At 44.9% G+C, this 16,947-nt stretch overlaps 1 protein-coding gene and 1 long non-coding RNA gene across 2 annotated transcripts in view; one reads left to right on the top strand and one right to left on the bottom strand.

Annotated features, from left to right (window-relative positions):
• LOC138787925 (uncharacterized) overlaps positions 1 to 5,652 on the top strand; it is a 24,030-nt gene extending 18,378 nt beyond the window's left edge. Inside the window, exon 3 of the long non-coding RNA XR_011362530.1 lies at positions 5,183 to 5,652. This is a non-coding gene — a long non-coding RNA (uncharacterized lncRNA). The remainder of the gene's footprint in view (positions 1 to 5,182) is intronic.
• Positions 3,406 to 16,947, bottom strand: LOC138787911 (sodium- and chloride-dependent GABA transporter 2-like). Its single transcript, XM_069965227.1, has 15 exons — positions 16,838 to 16,947; positions 14,909 to 15,127; positions 12,552 to 12,686; positions 11,887 to 12,027; positions 10,922 to 11,003; positions 10,534 to 10,666; positions 9,841 to 9,975; positions 8,816 to 8,919; positions 8,567 to 8,691; positions 7,440 to 7,552; positions 6,952 to 7,089; positions 5,820 to 5,922; positions 5,465 to 5,565; positions 5,208 to 5,378; positions 3,406 to 4,117 (listed from the first exon to the last, which is right to left on the bottom strand). The coding sequence occupies exons 2-15, from the start codon at positions 15,120 to 15,122 to the stop codon at positions 4,010 to 4,012; spliced, it is 1,803 nt and encodes a 600-aa protein (XP_069821328.1). The 5' UTR covers positions 15,123 to 15,127; positions 16,838 to 16,947; the 3' UTR covers positions 3,406 to 4,009.

Here is a 16,947-nt window from a genome sequence, read left to right as displayed (position 1 = left end):
GAGAGACCTAAAGCTTACCTGTTAATAACAAAAATTGTGTCAGAGAAACATACAGAAAAATGCAACAGCAACCTGCGAGTGCCAGGACTTCCAATATATATTCCTCCCGTAGTACACACGATAAAACAAACACTGCTCTAAAGATTTTTCTAAAAATATTAGGTCCTTTGCAAACCATTTGATCAAATAGAGTGTACCATCTCACCACGTTAAGGTGAACTCTGAGAGATGGTCCCTAACATGGACCCCTCTTGGGCTAACAAGCCGACAAAACAGGGCATGAAGGATCCAACTAAACTCAGTTTAAAACACCCACAGGAGATCGGTGGAGTGAAAGCCGAAAGGAGGCCGCCACATCCCCCACATATGACAATAAAAAACTGAAAAACGTCCAGCACTCCAATACCACTATTCACACTATGCAGGTGCGTGCTGCTGTGGCTAATATACAGATAAAACAGAAAGATGCAACAGCAACCGGCAAGTGCTAGGACTTACAGTGTATACTCCACCCATCGTACATGCAAATAAACATATCAAAAGTTATCTTTAAGGGTCTGTAAATGATTTTATGTACAGTACTTTTTCAGCAGTTGTGGAAAATGCTGCAAAGTAAGATGCCTCCAAAAACAAGTGTTAATAATTTTTTCATCAATGAAAATGCAAAGTGAATGAACATAAGAGAAATCTAAATCACATCAGTATTTGGTGTAATCGCCCTTCATCTGTCCCCTGAAATTGTCTTCCACAATGTTACCTACGTATTTAGCAGAGTTTGGCTGTTCCTCGCCCAGTTATAAGCCTCCTACACAGCTGTTTCTGTTACAACATCTGGAGTCCGAGTCAAATACAGGAAAGTGAGCATAGTACACAAGGGTCAGGCAGAGGCAATGTCTGGTAAACAGGCACAGGTTAGGTGGGAGATCAAGAACACACACTTGGCTCTATGGAAAAACCACAGGCACAGGCAAGGGAGCAGAGCAGAGCATCCTTAAATAGACAATGCCAGGCACGGATTGGCAGAGGAAACATTACATGGAGCAAGTACAGTGGAGCGGCTTACAGCCAGGATGGCCCAGGGGGCTACCAGACTTGTGTAACACATCAGATGAGTGATCCCTACTGTGTATGCGGCTCCAGTGCAGATGGACAGGCACTGCACCCCTGATAGCCAGGGAGTATCGGCAGAAAGGGCACCAATACTTGTTATTACAAGCACAAAGTGAAGCAATATGACAAGTGTGGGTGTTTCCTGCTTCACAGCTGAAATTGATTATTGCACAATCCAAATAACTCTGAGTACTATATATGGATTGTTGTCTTGATTTAAGGTGTTCTACAGAGTCAAGTTACATATTTATGACCAGCAGCTTATACCCAGAGCACTGACAGCAGCACGACAGGCACCGAGTGACTCAGTAACGTCATGGTAGGAGTTAGAGGTATCTTGAACCATTCTTACTGCATGCTACAGCTGCTGGAAGGTCCATAGAGCCAGTACTAACATCCAGGTGACCCCACAGCTGCTGGAGAGTCCATGGAGCCAGTACTAACATCCAGGTGACCCCACAGCTGCTGGAGGGTCCATGGAGCCAACGCTACCATCCAGGTGACCCCACAGCTGCTGGACGGTCCATGAAGGCAACGCTACCATCCAGGTAGTCCCACAGCTGCTGGAGGGTCAATAGAGCCAACATTGCTATCCAGGTGGTCCTACAGCTGCTGGAGGGTCAATAGAGCCAACATTGCCATCCAGGTGGTTCCACAGATGCCCAATTGGGTGCAAGTCTGGGGAATCAGGGGGCCAGGATAGTACTGGGAAGCCTTGGCCATGCTCTTCCAACCAATGTTAAACATTTCTAGGCATGTGACATGTTTCATTGTCTTGCTGAAAGATACATTTGCCCCAGCGAAGACAACCAGCAGGTGTGGGATTCATACCCAGATCGGATGAGAGTGCCTCCGCATGCCTAAGTTGCCCAGAAAACTACGAGAACATCCCCAGACCGTAACTCTGCCCCCTCCAGCTTGTGTACTGTCTGTAGTGGGTGCACAGTGTTTGTTCTCTGATGTTTCCATCCTGTCACGCCAATGTCCATCCATTCGATGATGAAGAAAACATGGCTTATTGGACAACCCTTTCCCAACCAGCAAAGGTCCAGCCCTAATACTGAAAATTGTGTCATTATCCAAGATAGATCCCCCACACATAAATCAAGTCAGCATTGTTTTAAGCACAGATTCAGAATATTCTGGCCAGTCCTTTGGTTTGTTGTCTTTGTGATTGTGCACCGTCCGTAAAAAAACAGGCCGTCACCGGGGTCTGTATATGGAAAAACTAAAAGAACAATGGCAGCCCAGTCACTGACTTAGCAGGACACCACTGCGGTCAGTGATTGGGTGAGTGTGTCCATCACTGGCGATCCATCTCAGAAATAAATACACCAAGGCTCCCAGCTTGGCAACTACATGGCCAATGTACTTCACATACTTCGTCACAGGCCTACAATCTGTCAAAATCCGCACCTCTATTATGTTTGTGGCCAGGACAACTGTTGCCCCAACCCAGAGATTTAGCATCTTGCGTCATGATCTTGTAACAGTGATTCTTTGTCATAAACATAATCTGATTACACCTGGTAATACCGATCACATGATGAAGCCCGATAATGCTTATCATATGGCAAACCAATACATGTCAAACATTATAGTTGGAAATAAATTTTTGACATGTTAGAGAGTGAGGTCAAAAGTTTTTATCAGCCAGGGTCTGAGTGTTCTGTGTCATTGTGAAGAGACGTGCCCTATAGACCTCGATCCTGCAGTTTTATCACTTGACTTAGAAACAGGAGAGAATCGCGCTGACCGCGACCTTTCTCGCCTCGTTCTCCCAATTGGTCACACTCTGAACAGACCGACCCCAGTTGATGTTTTTTTCCAGCTGCCCCAACATTCAATGGGCACTCTGCAGGGCTTATTGAACCACAGACATTGTTACCTTTCCTTGCTCCCTGGTGGCTCACTTTCTAACCTGGTTTGAAGGGCTGGGCTGAGATGGTCGAGCAGTTCTACATTGTGATTGGTGCATCTTGCGGACAATGTATGAATGTAGTCTGCATGTATGGACTACAAGGCTATGTATTCACTTCCCGATGGGTTATGACAGCTAGTACTGGAGCACCTCACCTTCATGACTCACCAACCCACCAGTGGTTGGGATCCATGTAATCCATTAGCATCAGTATAGCGCAACATCAACAATTCATTTTTGGTTGTTTATTCTGCAAATCAGCCACAAACGTCAAATGTTTCGGAACTACTTTATTATATCTGGAACTTTTGAGTGTTGTACATTTAGCGCCATGAACGCATTTCAGGAATTGCACTTTTTCCTTAATCCAGAAATTAATTTCATGTATGATTCCATTGCAAGGGCAAGAGAAGACCTAGGAGCCGAGATCTCTGAGGTAATGGAAAATTCAGGCCATCTTGTGAACCATCATCCACTCATAGGGCCAAGAATTTATCTTTTTATGGGGGGGTGATCTTCATGGAACAAGGTCGATATAACTAAAGATATAGGGGAACTTCATTTATCGCAGAAGACTCTGCTCAGGATCAGGAGTGGTCTTCTTGAGAGGTTCTGACTTAGACTTCCACCAATGTCTGGAACTGAGGCATCAGTCTACCCAGTGCTAATAACTTTTGTAAATCATCGCAGTACACGGACTCCATAGCAGCGTAGTCTAGGTGTTGTGTCTTCTGGCTGTATCACATCTTATACTACATTATACTCATCGAATCAACAGATTTGCTAAAGTTTTAGCAAGTCACAAAGAAACTAAAAGAGGACGTAAAAGAATGGAATGGTAATGTTTCACAGGTCTGCTCCACACTCCACCGATATCCTCCATATACGCATGTGACCCCATCATGGTTCCTCAATATATGGATGTTGTTTCCATCTGGTGTAAACCACGAGCAGTACATCCACACACATAGCTATATCCTAACACTGGGATTCATCTAGTTGAGATGCTGGCATTGGTGGCACCTGGTGGTCCCGTAAAGGCTTCTGAGGAAGATCTGGATCTGGGAAGGTCAGCTGCCGAAACCTCTGAAACGCAGAAAGGTGAAACGTAATGATAAGACACAATGGTGCCGTTTGTCAGCTCATTCTACACTTACACCACAGTAGCATATGAACAGTTCACACGGCGCAGTTTTAGAAATACCGCCACTCATCTCAGTAAGAAACTGGGATAAATCGCCCCATGACAGAAACAAGGTGTGTAGATAGCCTATCACACTCCTTATATACCCACCAAGCTGGCTCCCACACGTGACCTCCTTCATGAGCTACACACTGTCCATGCAGAATATAGGAGATGACCAAAATAATGTGACTCCACAGTGCATGTCCTAGGATACAGTTATGAAAGTCGCTGACCAAAGTTACTATAAAGACCGACAGTATGTTGCATTTAGATAGCTTAAGCCACAATCAAGAAGTCAGATCATTGGGTTGTCATTACAACCACAGCTCAACACAGCACACAGCAGAGACAGCGTAAGGTATGGTGGCTTCCAGCCACCAGGGGGAGCTCACCACAGCACACTCATACAGCACAGCAGCGACAGCATACGGTATGGCGGCTTCTGGTCACCAGGGAGGCTCACCGCAGCACACTTGTAAAGCACAAAAGGGACAGCATACATTATAACTGCAGGTGACAGGATAACGGCCGAATGTGTGCAGTTCTACATCTGGTGGTAGGGGACATCGGGGATGGTGGCAGATGATGGGCCTCTTGATGCTTTGCCTGCACATTTACTAGTGATGGCCGCAGAAGGGAACATCGGGGTTGGCAGCAGGAGGCGGTCTTCATGTCCTGCATGCAGCTGCTCTGCTGTGGATGGTGAAGGTAGGGGAAAACAGCGGTGGGAAAAAGAATCACAGCTGCATGCCCTGCTGTTCTGTTCGACGGGCATGCTTCCAAACAAAAACTTTGCTCGGTCTTACTTTCAGGGGAGGCCTTATATTTAGTAAATAATCCTATGAAATAAAAATAGATGCAAACATTCCCTCTGAGCACCATCCGATCTTTGTTGTGAATATTCTTTATGTGCCGGCTACTGGTGCCACCACAGGTTGATACATCCTTTTTTCTATCTTACATAGATAACTCCAGGCCTCGATAACTTACCTCTATCATAGGTCCTTTACTTGCTGCCACTTTGTAACAAACCCATAGTGGGGTGCAGATCATAGAGGAGAGTGCTAGCAGCCAGCCCACCGCATCCCCCCACCAGGGGTAGGTGTAACGCTTGTTATACTGGAGAGGAGTGTATTTCACCAGTGAGAAGATGAAGGTGGCCTGGTGGAAGAAAGAACATAGAATGAGACTGCGATAACATAGTACAGTTGGTCCCCGATCCTGGATCAGTAATTCCGCCCCCTCACCAGGCACACAGCGGGGGTAATGAACAGCCAGCAGTATTTGATGATGGGCAGAGGCCTGTAGCCAATCATATGCTCTACGTTGTCATAGAAGTTATCGGCACCTGCAAAACCAAGAGAGTCCAATTAGATTCACCGTACAGATCATTTCATTGTCAATGGACAATAGATTGTTTGGAACATGCAAAAAATAAATCGTCGGATCAACTGGCCGACATCTACACCAATCCTGGAATCATATCCCCATGCAAACAGGAGGTTATACCAACATAGTGCATGCTACATGTAAGAGCTGTATCACACAGGGTGTACTAACATAGCACCGAGCCGGCACCTGGGGATATAGCTGAACACTCACCGTATACCCAACCGATGCAGAGGGTCTCAAAGATGGCAACAAACAGCAGGCACATTCCGCTGGCAGCATAATAGTCGAACAGCTGGAACACATACATGCCACCCTAGATGGGTACAAGAAAGAAGGGTTAGACTATCGTCTTCCTAACAATACTAAGGGGGCTCCAGCTCAGGTTGTTTGGCATAGGGCACGATCACTAATAACAGACAGATCACTGAGATCACTAATGTAAAATAAGGCCGCTAACCGCCCGGCCAGTGATTGGCTGAGCAGCTTGTCACTTCAGAAAGCGGCCCTGAAGTTCCAAAGCCCGTGTTGGACAGAAGCAAGAAGGACACCGGGAGTCTTGGCAGATATGTGTCACATTTATTATTTTTTCTACACAGTGATCAGCCGTCGGCCATGCGCTCGTTTACTGGGCCTATTCCACGGCCCGTTGATCGTTACGTGAGGGCTGCAAGGATATAGTTACCGATGTCCTTGAAGCCCTTGTTTCATACACTACCTATCCAGGTGCAGGTCATCTCCTTCGCCCGATCCCGCATTGCAGCAGCTTCAGAGCAGCCTGTTTGAACTGACAGACCGCTCAGCCAATCACTGGCCGCGGCGGTCCCGGCCAGTGATTGGCTAAGCGGTCTGTCAGTTCAGACAGGCTGCTCCGAAGCTGCTGCGGCGTGGGACTGGGAGAGAAGGAGAAGACCTGCACCTGGACAGGTAATGTATGATGTTTCGAAATCATCGTTTAAGGTTTGAACCTAAATGAACGATCAGCTGATGACACGATCATCGGCTGATCGTTCTCTCTATTCCACGGAGCGATAATTGGCCGAATCTGGCCGATTCGGACGATTATTGCTCTGTGGAATAGGCCCCTTAGGCCCCATACATACATCTGTAGGTGTTACGGATCCACATTAATAAATGGGTCAGGGCTAATGTGAATGGTTACATATGCACATAGTCCTGTCCATAGTTGCGGGTCCATGGCTTCAGGTAGCACTACTTGAGTGGATCCTAAATCTCTTACAATGCACAACGTAGAGGGGAACCAATCATGGCAACGTTGGTGGGGTAAAAGTAAGAAATGAATTTAGAACGTCTGAACTCTTGGTTTCGGTGATCCATCCCATACCTCCGTTAGCATGACAAGCCCGATGAGGAAAGAGAAGATGCAGACGACCAGGATAAGCAGCTCACGACGATTATTTTTCCGGAAGGTGCTGGGATACATGTCAACCAAAGAGGTGACCAGACTCTCCACACATACAAACTGAGGAGAAGAGAAGAACAGGTCAGTGTTATATCATGTGTGTTCTTACATCTGAATGCATTAGGAAGCCGGTATGTGGAATAGCACCATTTAATAGAGCCCAAAATTATGGAAAAATTCATAGCAGATAGTGAAATAGAGAGAGTTTGCCTCAGATCTCTACTGAATAGCCCATGACATATTTTTACTGATTTGTAAACATCCTATTTCTTTCTAATCTACCAAAGTTACGTTAGCATAAAGTAGAAGTCAGAAGTGCGGATCAGACTACAGTGGGATTGTTTGTTGTCTGTTACCATAGTGATGCATCGGAACAATAAGAACAAGCGATTATAGGTATACATTATTACCTGACTGTCCAGACCCAGAAGAATGACCATGATGAAGAAGAAACAAGCCCAAAGAGGAGAGAATGGCATCATAGACACAGCTCGGGGGTAAGCGATGAACGCCAAGCCTGGACCTAAAGAACAAGACAATGGGAAATAATTATATTCCACAACCGATGGTGGTGGTGGTGGTGGTAGAAGCAGGGCCTGGTGGTAGTACTGAAGTGACTAGTAGTCCTGGTAGTAATAGGGGCACTGGTACCCTGGAGGTGGTAGTACTGAAGTGACTAGTAGTCCTGGTGTTAATAGGGGCACTGGCCATTGTGGTGGTGGTATTAGTAGAAGTAGGGCCTAGTGGTAGTATTGGAGCCACTATTAGTCATGGTAGTAATAGGGGCACTAGCCATGGTGGTGGTAGTAGAAGCAGGGCATGACGGTAGTACTTGAGCCACAAGTAGTCATGGTGGTGATAGGGGCACTGGAACCCTGGTAGTGGCAGGCTGGCTTCTTCTGCCAAGCACTCTACAATTAGGGGATATATTACCAGGAAGAACAGAGCACATTTGATCTAAGAATTGGCTGTATCGGTAACAACTGTACCTGGTTTAGTTACCGCAGTGTCTCCCCTTCTTAGTCCACCTCACCATCATGGCCACCCCAAAACGCCTGTACCAGGAGAACTACAAGCACCATCATGTACTGTGCAGCCCCCTTTTCACTGTGCCAGACCATGAAGTGTGGGAAGCCCTGGAGCCAGTGTAATACAGACCCTGACCAGTGTTAGGACTACTGGTCCCAGCCATCCCACATTCTTCCCTGCTGTGGCATCTGGGCTCCATCCGGTTTGCCACAAAGTAGAAAACATTTATTAAAGGGATTATCCAGGATTAGAAAGACATAGCTGATCCGTTTTGGATCACAATGGAATCAGTAATAGTGTCCACATAGTCCCCCCAAAAATAATAGGAAGATCATTTTGCTTATTCTCGGATAACTGATCATTTACAGCCATATATTATAGTAGGCCTCAAAATAATAATCTCGGCTTATAACTTTCGGTTAGATCAATATTATAAGTGATTTCTCCATAGAGGAAGCAGAATCCACGCTGCGGACATACACCTAAAGAAGAAAGAGACCGCACTCACCCGATTCTGCCACCTCCGATATCGGGACCCCTTGTTCTTCTGCCATAAAACCCAAGATGGAAAAGATGGCAAATCCAGCCACAAAGCTTGTACCACTATTCAGGAAGCATAAGGCAATGCAATCTCTGCCAGAATGTAAGAAGATAGACCTACGTCACATACTGTGTATATATAATATATATATATATATATATATATATATATATATATATATATATATATATTATTCCCCTCACTTATTACAGTTACCTGTAGCAGTTGTTGTGATACTGATTGTAGCTTCCTAGGGCTGTCAGACATCCCAAGCAAATGGCGTACGAGAAAAAGATCTGCGTCCCAGCGTCCATCCAGACCTGCCGAGGACAGTCTGGTGAATGGCAAATATAAGATCAGTTGATAACGGGCACATCCGATCCCCACATCCCTAACCAATTCTACCTATACTCTGTATATAATGTACATTAGGCTTTCTTCAATGCATTTCCACCATGATGAACAGGGAGAGGAGGTCACTGAGTAATGGAGGAGGAAGGTTTAATACTAAAGGGCCAAATAGTTGTACTCAGACCGCACTATTCTCCATGGTATATGGCTTTGTCAATCAAATTTTTGTAAAATAATAATAATAGACATAGTTGAAAAAAAGCACAAATTCTTACTAAAAAAGAAATTCCTGGAAATTTGTCCACATTGTTGACCCCTGTCACCTCTGTACTTGGCCCTGAGAATGTTTTCTACCAAAGGAAGGCCCCTGCCGGGCTCAGATACGTGTGAGGATGAGGATGGTGACAGCACGCGGTTTACAGACTATGCCACCCTGTTGGGCTCAGCGAGACATGCCAATTCGAATCACTGCTGGTAAAGCACTCGCCATTGTGTACTCGGCCCTTTCCAGCCCTAAAACTGGGAGTTGCACATGACTTATATAAGTGTCGAAAAGTGAACATAACACAAACCAATCTTAAACTGCTCTCTAGCAACGTGGTGTTTGGCCGTGGTCCACCAGTCCCAGAGATAAATTATGGCAAACCATCATATCCCATGTGTGGAGTCACCCAAACATTGATTCCAACCTCTTGTACTTGGACAGACAAGCAACTATACCCACTATACAATATGCCCCTATAGATTGGGACATCATAAATTTAGACCAAGCATAGTTATAAGGTTTCTTCTCTTATTCAAGAGCCGTTCATCCTACAGCCTTGCCCCATAACTGGTGCTACACGCTCTTTGACTAAACTCATCTATGTTTATCTTCCATTCTTAATCACTTGTGGGTCCTGAAGACGGCTGAGGTCTGGATACAAGTAGAACCGAATGCCTTCCAGAGCGCCGGGGAGCGAGACCCCTCGGATCAGCAAAACAATCAGCATCAAGTAGGGAAAAGTTGCAGTAAAATATACAACCTGCGGGGAAAAAAATCAAGATCAGCCTAATATTCACCGATTGATGGCATTTCTTTTAGTTTTATAGGGTAACTTACGGAGGTCTAGTCGAGATAGGGGCTATCGTAGAACACCCTTGTCTATGAAGGTGATTTGTCCATTGGACAATAGACAAAGACTCGAGGGCTGGGGCCACTGAAGCAACAACAATTTTGAAATCACGTAAAGAAGGTTACACTTGGCCAGCAACTTGGGTCTCTGCAGACCTCTATGAGATATCTAAGATGGACTTCATCATATCTGAGAGACTGTTGAATATGTCCTTCATTTTGGGATCAGTGGGGCGGAGGTCATGGCTGACATGTAATTTGTTTTATATCATCTAACGTTCAGTCAGAAAGCTGCATGATGAAAGCTTTAGGTTGTTCCCCACTGCTGGATCTAGTTGGTCCACAAGGGAAACCTATGACCACCTCAACTTTTAGACCATCCAATGCAGTGGTTTTTCCAACTTTGCAATCTAGCCCTGGGATACATGTGACATTGTAATATGGTGCAGCTCAAAGAAAATACCCTCACCTTTCCAGTAGATTTGACCCCCTTCCAGATACAGAAGTAACAGATGATCCAGGCCAGAAGGAGACACAGAGCGAGCTCCCACCGCAGGCTTCCGATCTGGTCAATGCCATCGGATATGCTAAGTACTCGCCTCCTGGAGAGAAAATAGGATGTGCTTAGTTTATGTGAAATCCAGTAATCTAACCCTAGAAAAATGTAAAAGGGTTCACAGTCCACCCCAAAATCTGGATGTGTCTGAGGAGAAACCTATCCCAGGCATGGATTATGGCCCCAAACCGAACAACATTCAGAAGCTAGGATTTATCAGGCAAAAGAATGGGGGGTGGGAGAAGGTCATACATGTATACTTTACTGGTTCACCATGGTCAGAAAAAGCTCTAGAACTTACTCCCAAAACTCAATGACGCTGGAGGTTCCATTTACTGTCAGGTTGTGAGTGTTGTTACTACTGTGAAAGTCTATGCAGTTCTCTGAGGAAACAAAGGTGGAAGAGGAGATAACAAACATACAACAATATGACTACTATAATACACAAATATAATTACTATAATACCGACCCCTATATACAAGAATATAACAACTATAATACTGCTCCTATATACAAGAATATAACTACTATAATACTGCTCCTATGTACAAGAATATAACTACTATAATACTGCTCCTATATACAGGAATATAACTACTATAATACTGCTCCTATATACAGGAATATAACTACTATAATACTGCTCCTATATACAGGAATATAACTACTATAATACAGCTCCTATATACAGGAATATAACTACTATAATACTGCTCCTATATACAAGAATATACTACTATAATACTGCTCCCTATATACAGGAATATAACTACTATAATACTGCCCCTATATACAAGAATATAACTACTATAATACTGCTCCTATATACAGGAATATACTACTATAATACTGCTCCTATATACAGGAATATAACTACTATAATACTGCTCCTATATACAGGAATATAACTACTATAATACTGCCCCCTATATACAGGAATATAACTACTATAATACTGCTCCTATATACAGGAATGTAACTACTATAATACTGCCCCCTATATACAGGAATATAACTACTATAATACTGCTCCTATATACAAGAATATAACAACTATAATACTGCTCCTATATACAAGAATATAACTACTATAATACTGCTCCTATATACAAGAATATAACTACTATAATACTGCCCCCTATATACAGGAATATAACTACTATAATACTGCTCCCTATATACAGGGATATAACTACTATAATACTGCTCCTATATACAAGAATATAACTACTATAATACTGCCCCCTATTTCTACCGCCTTGTACCTGTGTTCCATGAATGGTTGCATGAAGCCCAGGGAAGGTCAGAAGTGAAGGAATTAAAGAGGTAGAAGAAGGCCCAAGCCAGGACTATGATGTAATAGAAGTTTAGCAGGATGACGATGACTTGCGATGAGTATCCGATGCCTGGAAATAGAAGATAAATTTAGCTGATACAGTCACAGATGATGGGCAGATCTGAGGCGTCTACAAGGGCATAATAGTCTTTTTTTGACCCATCATTACATGATTTTAAGCATTTTCTTACCATTTTGTGACCCAGCACAAGGACGAGTCGATCACCACTCATTCAGACCAAGGACCCAGCATTGTGTCTTATACAGCAGAACTAATATAAATCCCAAGGACCAGTGAAGGTTCAAGGGATCATTCGACTGTGTTCATTGGCCCATTACAGCCAAACCATGTGGCTTCTAGTGGAAATGTTTTTGGCATTGTGCATACAGCCAGCCAAAGTAATACAGACCAAGGTATAGAGCAGCCATTGTCCTCAAGATCTTATCCTTAAGGTTTTATCAGCCATTTAGAAGGTCCAGTAGAGTGTAGGCCCCAGGAAACGTGTCTCGTATGTCCTCTCTAGAACCCAGCTTATGTGGTCATATAGACAGGAAAAGAGGGGGACGACATATGGAAGCGTTGTCCAAACTAACCTTCAGATATGGGGCAGATCTTCCGCCATGATGTGACCCCTCCCTGGCTGGTGTATTGCCCCAGCGCTGTCTCCAAGAAAAATACGGGAATCCCACAGGTGAAGAGGAAGATGAGATATGGAATGAAGAAGGCTCCTGCATAGAGACAGTAATAAAATGTGTTAAGAGGATGTCACCAACCCGTTCCTAACCCTTCTAGACAACATAATGCTCTCTTTATGGGCCACTTAGCACAGCAATAAATATAACAGTGAAAAAATTGGCCCAACATCTTTCTGAAATTTGCTTATTGATCCAAGGAACTATGACTAATCCACTCCTAAAGCTCTGAAGCTCCAGCCACAGAGAGTCAATATAAAGGTGCTAGTGGGCCAAAAGTTGCTTTATAGGAGATTGGAGTCTTGTTAATGAGGTCTTGTAGTTGGGGTCATCATAAATCCTGAGTGCCCTAGGGTGGGCCCTAGGGTTGAAGATTAAAGGGAGACGTGAGTGTTGTCAAGTTGGTAATCTAGGGTGGGGTCACCACCATTATTGAGTGTTTGATGACCAAAAGGTTGTATTTACAGAGACATGAGTCTTGGTGAGGTCTTGTACTGTGGCCACCACCAATCTTGAGTGCAATTGGGCACAACTACAAAACCTTATCAACAAGACTCCATAAAAAATAAATAATTTAAATTGTCTACTAACACTCAGGGCCAGTGGAAACCCCATCTACAAGACTTCACAAGAAGAATCATATCTCCATTAAAACCCCCCAGCTACCAGACCTTTCCAACAATACTCGTATCTTTTTCTTCTAGTCTTGATAGGGATCCTAGTTGTGGAACTCTATCTGATTGATAAACCATAAAGGTTAATAACTGAAAGACCCCCTTTAGCTCCTTTTTAATAGGAGCTTCACTTAGCAGCTACTGTAAGGGCTTTACCGATCATTATTAGTCAGTATGAATACCCATTTGAGTGGTAGTGGTCCCAACTACAAGATCTCAGCAACAAGACTTGTGTCTCCATAGACAAACAACATTCGGGCCAATTAACCTTCAAGGCTAGTGGAAACCCTCACTACCAACAATACTCATGTCTCCATGAAAACCATCCCTTGTATCCACTAACACTCAAGGCTGTTCGAAACCCCATGTACAAGATTTCGCCAACAAGACTTCACATAGTAGACGTGTGTCTCCAAGAAAACCAACCATAGGGCCCACATGTCCTCAAGATTGGTGGGAACCAACCCCAAGTATCAGACCACACCAACAGGACTCATGCCTCCATCACCATGGAAACCAAGCCCAGGGCCCATTGTCTTCTAGACTGGTGGGGATCCTAGGGGTTAGACTTCACTCGACTGACATGCCATGAAGGTCAATAATCAGAAGCCCCCTTTAGTTCTTGTGTTGTTGGGACCGTCACCCAGCAGCTACTGTGAGTTTTTTTTTTAACCAATCTTTATGGATCAGTATGAATACCCTCATTCATGGATGCTAAGCCTTGTTGGCCTGTTCCAGCCTCGTTCTCTAACACTTGGCCTACTGTGTTGATCACTGTGTTCTTAGACTTTGGACCCGTCAGGAGCTGTCGTGGTTAAACTACTTTCATCCCCTTCCCTTCCATCCGGCACGACATGTACAAAGTTGACCAATTGCAGAAGGGGAGGAACAGGACGATTCCCGAAAGACCTAATCTGTACTTAGAATAGAACAAGCTCCGAGAAGGAATGTGAAGGAATCAGTCCATGTGCGACCAGGTGTTCAACCACTAGGGGGCATTGCTGCTATAATATAGGTTTATTGTCATAGTGAATTTGGATGGAGCAAGTCAAACAAGAAGTTATCAGAGAACAATAGATAAGGCAGGACAATGAATAACAGGGTTACTATCACTTTAAACTGTTACCAATTCATCAAGATTAACGGGCCTTATTGTAAGGAGCAGAGATTAGATGGCCGTGACCCCGGGGTGAGAGCGGTGGCATGCCGGTCACTGACCCTGTACACACATGAAGGGTGACCAGTCCATACAAGGACCACCGAGCTGTGTAAATCATTATGAATTATGAATGAGTTGCGATCTGAGTTTGTAGTCCATAGAGAGACTGGCCAGGCCCGGCTGGTGACGTCCGTGACGTCCATCCCTATAGGGATACACAATGGGTTAATACCGCCATCACTCTGGGAATGCTCAATAATCAATGCAAATCCACATAAGTCAGAGCAAAAATCCTCAGAGAATCAGCTAGAAAAAATTCCGGGACAGATTAATGGTCGTCGCTTAAAGGAGTCAGACCCCGTGCCCCCCCCCATTAGATTGTAAGCTCTGGGGGTGCAGAGCTGGCCAGGTGACCCTTCACCTACCTCCTCCATTCTTGTAACAAAGATACGGGAACCTCCAGACATTGCCCAGACCGATGATCTCCCCGGCCACCGACAGCACAAACTCCATCTTGTTGTTCCATTGTCCTCTCTCCATCATGTCTTTGCCGCCTCCATCTCGTGGCTCCTTCTCCATCAGAGGCTGCGCCGGAAAAGAGTCGCCATTACCGACCGCACCGGGGACCTTGTTATCCATGATACCTGCAAAAAAGAGAGAGACTGTGCCGGAGTCTAATCTGTCAACAGTGTGGCCATCACCTCTCCCTCCTGACATCACCGCTGTCTACTACCTCTCCGACCTAACATCACCGCTCTCTACTACCTCTCCGACCTAACATCACCACTATCTACTACCTCTACTGCCTGACATCACCACTCTCAACTACCTCTACTGCCTGACATCACCACTCTCAACTACCTCTACTGCCTGACATCACCGCTCTCAACTACCTCTCCGGCCTGACATCACCGCTCTCTACTACCTACCCTGCCTGATATCACCGCTCTTAACTACCTCTCCAGCCTGACATCACTGCTCTCTACTGCCTGACATCACCGGTCTCAACTACCTCTCCGACCTGACATCACCTCTCCATACCTTTGCTGCCTGACATCACCGCTCTCTACTACCTATCCGACCTGACATCACCGCTCTCTACTACCTTTGCTGCCTGACATCACCGCTCTCTACTACCTCTCCGGCCTGACACCACCCCTCTTTACTACCTCTCCTGCCTGACATCACCGCTCTCTACTACCTTTGCTGCCTAACATCACCAATCTGCTGTCTGATATGACTGCTCTCTATCTCTGTTGCCTGACATCACCGCTCTCTACTACCTCTGCTGTCTGACACCACTGCTGTCTACTATGTCTGCTGCCTGACACCACTGCTCTCTACTATGTCTGCTGTCAGACATCACTGCTCTCTACTATGTCTGCTGTCAGACATCACTGCTCTCTACTATGTCTGCTGTCAGACATCACTGCTCTCTACTATGTCTGCTGTCAGACATCACTGCTCTCTACTATGTCTGCTGTCAGACATCACTGCTCTCTACTATGTCTGCTGTCAGACATCACTGCTCTCTACTATGTCTGCTGTCAGATATCACTGCTCTCTACTATGTCTGCTGTCAGACATCACTGCTCTCTACTATGTCTGCTTACTGACACCACTGCTCTCTACTATGCCTTCTATCAGACGCCACTACTTTCTATGTCTGCTATCAGACACAACTTTCTACTATGTATGCTGTCAGACATCACTGCTCTCTACTATGTCTGCTGTCAGACACCACTACTTTCTATGTCTGCTATCTGACACAACCATCTTCTATGTCTGCTGTCAGACATAACTACTTTCTTGTATGCATGCTGTCTGACACCAACACTACTATGTCCGCTGTCAGACATCACCGCTCTCTACTATGTCTGCTGTCAGACATAACTGCTCTCTATGTCTGCCGTCAGACATCACTGATCTCTATGTCTGTTATCTGACACCACCGCTCTCTACTATGTCTGCTGTCAGATATCACTGCTCTCTACTATATCTGCTGTCAGATATCACTGCTCTCTACTATGTCTGCTTTCTGACACCACTGCTCTCTAAGTTTGCTGTCAGATACCACTACTTTCTACTATGTCTGCTGTCAGATATCACTGCTCTCTACTATATCTGCTGTCAGACCTCACTGCTCTCTAATATGTCTGCTGTCAGATATCACTGCTCTCTACTATGTCTGCTGTCAGACCTCACTGCTCTCTACTATGTCTGCTGTCAGATATCACTGCTCTCTACTATATCTGCTGTCAGACATCACTGCTCTCTACTATGTCTGCTGTCTGTGTGTCATGGTACTTGATGAAACAGAAGCCACAGCACTAAATGATGAATATATAAAATACCTTCTTGGTACCTGGCGGCGGCTTCGAGGACCAGCGATGTCAGGACGTTCTCCGGTGTAGGAATCCAGCAATAAATCCAGGACCGAAAGGAGTTTAGAGATCAAGATAAA

This window comes from Dendropsophus ebraccatus, chromosome 1, assembly GCF_027789765.1.
Source record: "Dendropsophus ebraccatus isolate aDenEbr1 chromosome 1, aDenEbr1.pat, whole genome shotgun sequence".
NCBI classification, from domain to species: domain Eukaryota; kingdom Metazoa; phylum Chordata; class Amphibia; order Anura; family Hylidae; genus Dendropsophus; species Dendropsophus ebraccatus.
Note: the sequence above shows the minus strand (reverse complement) of the source record. Positions and strands in the feature narration are given on the sequence as shown.

Excerpts from the sequence above, each read along its gene's own strand:
- LOC138787911 (XM_069965227.1), bottom strand. The coding sequence starts at position 15,122 with ATGGATAACAAGGTCCCCGGTGCGGTCGGTAATGGCGACTCTTTTCCG. Across the intron at positions 8,920-9,840 it reads GCCGTCTTCAGGACCCACAA|GTCTGGATGGACGCTGGGAC; the intron begins GTGATTAAGAAT and ends TGTCCTCGGCAG. Across the intron at positions 7,553-8,566 it reads ATCGGAGGTGGCAGAATCGG|GTCCAGGCTTGGCGTTCATC; the intron begins GTGAGTGCGGTC and ends CTTGTTCTTTAG.